We start from the raw sequence: 8,924 nt of genomic DNA on the forward strand, positions 1-8,924 counted from the left end.
ACTGTCGTGGGGATTTTCCGTTCTTGAATCATCCTTACCTTCTCCATACCCCTCCGGATATGAACTTGTTCAACCACTTGACCAAGGAATTTGTTGCTTCGCCGAGCGAAAGAGAAATTCTCCTTCTTCACATCTAGACAATTTTCCCTCAGCCTATCAAACACCTTCTGTAGATGCTCTTCGTGTTTCCTATGAAACAACACCGATGCTCCCAACGGTGTTTTGGAAGGGCGAACACATCCCGCTTCCAATTCATCAAGTTTCTTACCCAACTCTACTATCTCTTGAGGCGCAATTCGACATGGCCCTTTAGTAGGTGGTTTCACTCCTGCTAACAACTCGATCTCATCCTCCACAATCCGTCGTGAAGGCAAATTATGAGGCAGCTTATTTGAAAACACCTCCTTATCCTCATCCAACATCGCTTGGATGGTCGTAAGCTCCAGCTCTTGGCCTACTTCTTTGTCTACCACGACCATGGCTAGACGTGTCCGCTCACCTGACCTAATCCCTCATTGAGTTGTATGGTTGAAAGGGACTTCCCGTCATCTCCTTTCATTACAACGACTTACACCATGCATGAGTGATCTCCTATCAGACACAGGGAACTAGCCGAAGGCATCAGCATTGCCCTCGTCCCCCTTAGGAACTCCATTCCTAGAATGACTGGAAAGTCATCCAATGGCACCGCAATGAAATTCACATGACCTTCCCACTGTCCAAGCTTTATAGCCACTTGCTTGGCTACTCCCAGAGTAGGCTGGGCTACAGAGTTAATTGCTTTTATGCATCCTGTATCCTTCTTTAAGGATAAGTTGAGTCTCCATGCTTCCAACTGCGAAACAAAATTATGAGTAGCCCTCGTATCCACCATAGCGTGAGTACTCTTCCCATTTATCCTCAAGTCCATAAACATTAACCCTTTTGCTCGTGTAACTTTCGGTGTTTTTGCCTGCTTTTCCAATGTGTTCACCAACCGCATTGAACCCACCCTTGGGGCATCATCCTCTTCCCCATCGTCTTCCACTGCCTGCTCTGCAATGGAAGCTTGTAAAGCATTAAGTGATGCTTTGTAAGGGTACTCAAAAACTCTATGAGGACCTCGACACAATAAACACTCAAGTTTACCCTTTCCCTTGGGTGTGTTGAATCCTTGAGACGACGAAGCTTCCTTTGAGGTGGATGATTTAGATTCGGCTTCCCCACTCTTGGGTTTGCCATTCTTGAAAGACTTTCCACTGTTTCCCTCTCCGCCAAACCGTTTGGACGAAGCGGTATCATTACCAGCGTAGTCAGTCAAGCATTCTGCAGCCGCTTGTGCAGTTGACAAGTCTTGAACCCTTTGCCTATGAAGTTCAGTTCTTGCCCACAGTTTCATCCCCTCTAGAAAATAGAACAACTCGTCCTTCTCCAACATATCCCGAATATCCAACATTAAAGTAGAAAATTGTTTCACATATTCGCTGATCGACCCTGTATGTTTGAGATCTCTTAGTTTTCTCCTTGCATTATACTCAGAATTGGGCCTTGAGCTCTCTCTTCAAGGCTGCCCAACTATCAATTACACAGCTTCCATTTTCAATTTCTCTATACTTGGTACGCCACCACAGTTTGGCATCACCAACCACATACATGATCGCAGTATCCACCTTTGCCTGTTCTGAGGCCATCCTCACAACGCAAAAGTACTGCTCCACATCAAACAAGAAGTTCTCTAACTCCTTGGCATCTCGGGCACCCCCATACGTCCTGGGTTCTGGCACCCTTGGTCTTGCTAACTCCTAGAGTGTTGGAGTTCCCCATAGCAAGAACCATCACATTCATCTTTGCATCCAAATCTGCCATCCGGGCCTACAAAGTTTCAACTGTGTGGTGAAAGTCCTCTGACATGTCGCCTATCAAACTTGTTTGTTGTTTTTGTGATCCCATCACCTCATCAACAAGTTCTCTCATCTAGACCACCTCTGCGGCCATAGTGTTGATTGTTGTCTCAACCTGTGCTTCCAGCATGCTGATCCTCTCAGTTGTGTTTGGTGCCATGGTCACTTACCAAAGCTTCCCAAATCCAATAACAAAGGCAATCAAATTCACGTAGCAACACAACCTTGGGCTCTCACCAAGTGTCACCGACTTGACTCTGATACCAAATGTCACGGTCTGACTATTTTCACACCCTTGTGAAGGGCCATGCAGCGCTAGCTAAAGCATTCTTACTTAACTAGCCAGCCTATCATTTACCAACATTCATCCACAAAACACTTTCATTAACATTCATTCAGATAGAAGCAGAAATAGTAATCAATTCATGAAAGCCGTGGCAAGCAAGCAGTAATCACTGAAGCAAACGTAATTCATTAACAAATCCTCCATTGACATGTTGTACTTAGCGAGGGAGGCAAGTAGGCTAAGCACGTTGAAAATTGCTAGTGAGTTTTACAATAACTGATGAACACTCACCCTCCCCTAAAGAGGTTTTTATGTAATTATCATCCTAGCACTAGGAAACATCAAAGTGACCGAGGAGTCATACTGCCTTATTTGACAAATACTCTACTAGCAGAAATTAACCCTACACTAGTATTTACATGATGGAAACCCATCCTAAGCACACGAGATAAGCGGTCACAGGCAAGTATAATGCCCTGAACAAGCTTAGCTCGTGACAATAGGCATTGCAGAGTAAGGTGTTCCTCAAAACTCGGGAGCAAGAAAAAAAGAGGAACAACTTTTGTATATAAGCCTTTCCCGTAGAGTATGAGCTTATATATCTCCCAAACCCAAACCTAGGAAGCTTGGAGGAGATTGAGGAAATAAGGTTTTGGTTTACTGGAGTAAATCTTTGGAACCTTGATCATGTGTATCACTTGTTCATTGGTGCAGATCCAAGCATTTGGAAAATCTTCCCACACTTGGACTCTTGGATGCCGATGATCAATTCATGACTCTTCAAATTTAAATGGATTAAGAAGAGAAAAAGGGGAGAGGAAGCAAAAAGTTAGGTTGTTTAGGATTCCAATGGTGAAGCTTTGAGTACTAGACAACTTGCATATAACTGCCAAATCTAACTGAAAAGTTGTAATTAAATGTGTTGTTACATTTAAAATTTAGGACATGGATAGGATATTAACTTTGCATAAATTAAACAGGAGGGTAATTTGAAACTTTTTATTTTTATCACCTTGGACCTACCATATTTTAGGTTTTATGCTTATAAGTATTAGTGAAAGCACGCGTGCCTTACGCAAGAAAAATATTCTTCTATATGTGAATATACTTAATTTAGAATATTAAATATATTCTCCGTACCTCAAAATCTGAAATTTATCACGTCAAATGGGTAAATTAACAAAAAATAATAATCAAATTCATTTTCAGTCAAAAAATCATATTTTTTCATGATAAAATTAGCTTTAAATTTCTATTATACTTACAAAAAATACAATATGGTCACCAAGGTTTACATTTAAACTCTAAAGTCCTATGCACATTCAATGTCAATACCAACATGTACACAACAAAAATGTTTGAATGGTTTTACACAATGTCAAAGGAAATTAAATTAGCACAGAAAATGTCAAAAACATCAATAATAAATCTATTCATGGTCATATACATGAAGGATAAATCTAGTACAATGTCTTTTTAGGCATCTTTTAATGATACATTTTTATTACCAACCAAATGTAAAAGAGATTAATTGATTAGAATTTTTTTGTTGTATTTAGGCAATTTATATTGCATGATATCAATCTAATACACGGAACCTTTTGCATATACTCTCAATCAAAATTTCAAAATGCTACTTAAAATGACTAATTACATCAAACCCACATAAGTATAGATTCACAGCCCTTGTGTGTATGTACACATGCACACATGTTGGGGTGTGATAGAGAGAAAAAAAAATCAATAATAAATTTATTCATACGCATTTACATGAACAATAAGCCTAATTAAATGTTTTTTTTTTTTTTTTAACATCTTTTGATGATACATACCTAAAAATATATATATAAAAAGCATTTATTGGATTAAAAACTTTTGTTGTATTTGGATGATTTATATTGCTCTAGATCAATCTAACATGCCTAGTAACCATAGACCCAAGATACTAGATGCATTGAAATTATAAGTTGATATACTTCTTCCTCAATATGCCCTAATCCACCTTTCATTTTAACTCTTAAAAGCTTTAATCATAGGTATCAAAGCCAAAGAAAAATAGAAAATGAAAAACCAAAAAGCAATCTAAAATAGAAAACATAATAAACCTTATATATATATATATATATATATATATATATATATATTTAAAGATAACAAATATTTAATCTAAAATATCATTTGGATTCAAATCTTCTAATAACTTCTTTACCCTTATAACTTTCTTACCATTGATGTCAACTAATAAGACCAGGCTTTTGGAACAATCACCTCCTCCTACAACTAATTGATATTTCAGGTGTTGTCTCGATGTTACAAATTTGTACTTCCAGAGTATGAAGAGCTACTGAAAATGCTTTCTCTAAGAAATCAAAGAGAATTCCACAGTAGTGATTAAGAATTCTTCCTATACTTCTTTATTTTTCAAAACATCACAATTTAAGCTAATTTCATAATATACAATAACTATGAGAGAGAATTCCTTGGTTAGCATATGTTCGATCTTGTATGGAACAACTAAGAGATCTCAAAAAACTTGATCATTGGAAATTGCATGAACGGAAAGCTTTGGTGGCTTTTAATTTTCGGATTTGATGAAAATCCTTATTGAAGTAGAAACAATATTTTGGGATTGTACATACATGTAATTGCCATTTAAATTAAAGGAATTTGTAACTTCCTTAAGAAGATGGATGGCGGGTTGGAAGAAGAGAAGTGGAATTTAAATAGGAAGGAATTCTATAGCCAACTATAAAATCGACAAGGGCTTTAAGCATTTAAATTTGAGTTTTGGGATATATTTGGAATTTCCATTTTATATAAAATGCATGAGGAAGGGTAAAATTGGTATTACAAATTTTATCACTTTGAGAATTATCGTATTTTTGGCCTTACACTTTAATAAGTAGTTATTTTTATATTCAAGAATTAAGAATACAAAAATACAAAAAATAAAATAAAATTTTTAATTATTTTTATAAATTTTTCTTAGGGTTAAATATATTCTGAAAAGCATTTTTAGGATTTTAAACATGACAAAAAACAACCAATCATTTGTCATCCCATTTCACCATCTCCCATGAGTGCCAACCACCATCATGGACCACTAATCCACTATCACACTATTATTGTTTGATATAAACAAATAGAATGAATCTTCATAATTTTATAAATTTATTATAAAAATTCTTCATTTCATTCGATTTTATTGTCACGTTTCAAACATTAAGTATTACTGTAACCATTAATCAGTGCTATTAATTATTACGTTTTATAATTGTTGCTAGCCATCATCGAGGCATTGATTGTGACCCCTTAGACCCAGACATATTATTTGTTTTAATTTTAAAAAAATTTAATTCAAATTTAATTATCTAAATGTAATTTTTAATTTAAAATAAGTGTAATATAACTTTTAATTTACTTCCAAAAATAAATATTCAGACGCAAATTTCTGGGTTATTTTTTTAAAACCAATTTTAATAAACTTTGGTTGAAGTCACGATACATATAGCAATGTCGCACAGGGCCAAGCACATGTGATATACAATTATTAACGGTACGATAGCCGCCCTTTAAACAAGAACAGTGAAGTGGGCCCACTATAGCAACACGAGATGTCAATGGGCTTATCAGGGCCCATGTTTGGCCCATCTTTTATTTCGGCCTTGGGCCCGGTCTACTCATGTTTCCCTCTCCCGCCTCGCACGAAGGCACCACCGACGGCATTATATTTTTCATTCCTACTTTACCCTTATACTTTCTTTGAATTTCTCCTGGACCACAAAGTTCTAGCACTCCGATGGAGGGGTATTTCGGGGAGGTCAGGTGTAAAGAATAACTGCAGCCTGGATTTCCCAACTTTCTTTGCGAACACGACAATTGTGAGATTCACACCAACAAAGCACAAGTTTTGGAGACGAACTGAAAAGAAAAGAGAAGAAAAGAAAAGTGAAAGAAAAAGTTTCTCAACTCATCTTGGTCTTTCACGGAGTCTTAGTTGCTGCTTCAATAAACGGTAAATCTGTTGTCTTTTTCTATGTAGATTTGGTGGATTTAGTTTAATTTTGTTTAGTTTTATGTTTCTCGGCTGTAATTTTCTTGAAATTTATTATTTGGTTTAAAAGGGTTTGATTTACTGAGAAAATGGTAAAGTGAGTATGCGGTTTTTATTGAGTTTGTGATGTGTTTAAGATGGTAGTAATCTCTCTTTACTTTTTATGTATGTTCCCTTCCTGAGTGTGGGGACCTTATGCTTACTGATTGCGATCATTTTCATTTTCTTAAAAATATGTTTGGTTGGGAAAACTGAGGATGAGGTAATGAAAATGAGGTTTTGAATTTGTTTTGGATCCAAAAATATAAAGGATAAAAGCTTGTCTAATGTAAAGGCTAAAAGCTTGTCTAACTTGCTCACATAGTTTTTTTAATTAGGTTCAATTGATTGAAAGTTTTGTTTTAAGATCTTAAGTACTTGTTTCTTTTTTCTTTTTCTTTTTTTGACCCGTGTAGAGAATGTGTTTTCAAGGGGATTTCACTTTTTCTTTGCAAGTGTCTTTCTGTTTCTAGGGAAAATGAGGGGAAAAGGGATGAGAAATGTTTTAATGATGTTGAAAATTAAGAGTAACATTCACGTATTTTTGATTATGCCTACTTAGTTTTATTCAATTTTATTGCTCACATAGACTGAATCTGGGTGGTCTATTTTTTTTTAGTCTGTTATTAGAAATGAGGGCATGCCTTCTTTTCTGTATTCAAGCTAACAATCCCTATATAATTATATTTTAATTTATTTCTATATTGCACTCCTGAGATATTTATAAATATATGTATTATACTCATACTTTAGAGTTTTGACCATTTCTAGTATACTTTCTTTTATGAAAAAAGTGTTTAATTTTCAATTCATGTTGAAGCATTTATGAGCAAATACTTCCAAGGAGTTCGTTTGATCAGTAATACGCAGTTCTTTCTATAATAAATTTCCATTATGACTGTTAACGATTTGAGATTTGGAAGCAGTGGTGCAGGGTGTGATGAATTACCATTCTACTGGCCGGAACCAGAGACCCGGGGGTTTCAAGGTTAAGAGTGCCATTCAGTTCACATTGCTCCTTGCCATCTCCATCTGGTTGTTATACCAGGCTAAGCACCCTTACCATAAGAGGAAGGACTATGGTGGGAGTTTACAAAGCAAGCTCATTGAAAAACACAGAATTCTAATGTTGGGCCGCAAAGGAAATGCTGGGCTGTTGAGTGATGGAGATGAGTCGGACCTGGAAGATGAAGACTTAGTGGGAGAAGCTGGGAACGAAGATGGAGGTGGTGGGAATAATGAATTCAACAGAAACTCTGAAATAAAAGATGATGAAAGGTCTTTGCCAAAGGCAAGGGAAAACACTAATCAAAATGCCGCTACTCATGGGGAGAAAACAGATGGAAAGGTGAAGGAAACAGAATCCAAAGGATCACAAGAAGACAATGTTTCTGATATTGAAGGAGGTGAAGGCAATGGATCGGTCAGTTTAAATAAGGATATACCTGGGCAGAAAATTAACGAGGGAGATACTGTTAGTACACAAATAATTGAAAGTGATGAGGCATTGGGGTACAGCAAGGGGGATGATGAGAATGAAGCCCCAATAGATGGTCAAGAGGTGGATGCTGTCCAATCCAGTGGAAGGGAGAATGCTCCTGTCCATGGCCACAGTGAAATGGAAAATGAAGCCCATGGCTTTCAGGATAAGAACGGGGTTCCCCATGATGGTAATGATGTTTTGGAATCTAGGAAGATCGCATCAAATGACAACCAGTCTAACATTCTACCTCAGGGAACAATTTCGAGATTAGGCAGTCTAATTGGACTGTCCGAAAACGTGCCAGTTGAAGGAATGGATGTGTTGAATGAAGGAAGCTACCCTGCTGATTCTGAAAATGAAAGTAAGAGCATCATAGAAGGTTTGAAGAATGACATTACAGTTAAGGTGGAAATCAAATCTGAAACCCGCGGTGCTATTAACACACTCAGCAGCAATGGTTCATCATCAGTGACTACCAACAATGATAGTGTAGCTTTGGAGGATTCTCACCCTTTATCTTTCCAACAAGAACGAGAAGTGGATATGGATGGAAAGATTTTCCCACAAGACAGTAGCGTAGAAGAAATGTAAAGAAGAATTTCCAACACATAGTAGAATGCGTACACATTTTTTCTTCTTCTAAGACATTGTACAGTCTTGTGTTACTCATGCTTTTTTTACTCTTCGTCGGGCATTGTTTTTTATCTTTTTAACTAAAGGAGGACGGCACCTTCAATTATTTATTAATATACCCTCACTTTTGGTAAAAAAATATCGTAATTACATGACAAGCATTGAGAGATTACAAATAAAAAATACATTAAAGGTCTTCCAACAACAATACTAACAACCAACTAAAACAGGATTACAAATCCAAACAAAGGTATTAAGAGACAAATCTAAACACGTCTAGCAAAAGCAAAAATATTAAAATAAACTAAAATTAAAAAAATCTAAACTAACCAAACAAAAATCGAGAGGATGACTAATAACGAACGGAAGTGAGACCCAACCTATCCATCCAAAAGATACCTTTCAGAGAACGCGGTAAAAGATGTGATTTTTCATAGATAACATTGTTTCTCATTTCTTCTTCTCTAGTGAGAAAATTAGTCGCACTATCGTCTTCCCTATATTGATGGATCACCATGAAGTTCACTCAGGCATTGTTTAATACCATTT

The 8,924-nt window shown here is 36.4% G+C and overlaps 1 protein-coding gene across 1 annotated transcript; it reads left to right on the forward strand.

Annotated features, from left to right (window-relative positions):
• Positions 1-5,855: 5,855 nt before the first annotated feature.
• Positions 5,856-8,418, forward strand: LOC131158362 (uncharacterized). The gene is made up of 2 exons (XM_058113179.1): positions 5,856-6,181; positions 7,186-8,418. The coding sequence occupies exon 2, from the start codon at positions 7,200-7,202 to the stop codon at positions 8,331-8,333; it is 1,134 nt and encodes a 377-aa protein (XP_057969162.1). The 5' UTR covers positions 5,856-6,181; positions 7,186-7,199; the 3' UTR covers positions 8,334-8,418.
• Positions 8,419-8,924: the final 506 nt, after the last annotated feature.

The sequence above is a fragment of the Malania oleifera genome, chromosome 6, assembly GCF_029873635.1.
Source record: "Malania oleifera isolate guangnan ecotype guangnan chromosome 6, ASM2987363v1, whole genome shotgun sequence".
Taxonomy (NCBI): Eukaryota; Viridiplantae; Streptophyta; class Magnoliopsida; order Santalales; family Ximeniaceae; genus Malania; species Malania oleifera.

Bases quoted from the DNA above. Each gene is read 5' to 3' on its own strand.
- LOC131158362 (XM_058113179.1), top strand. From the start codon at position 7,200: ATGAATTACCATTCTACTGGCCGGAACCAGAGACCCGGGGGTTTCAAG.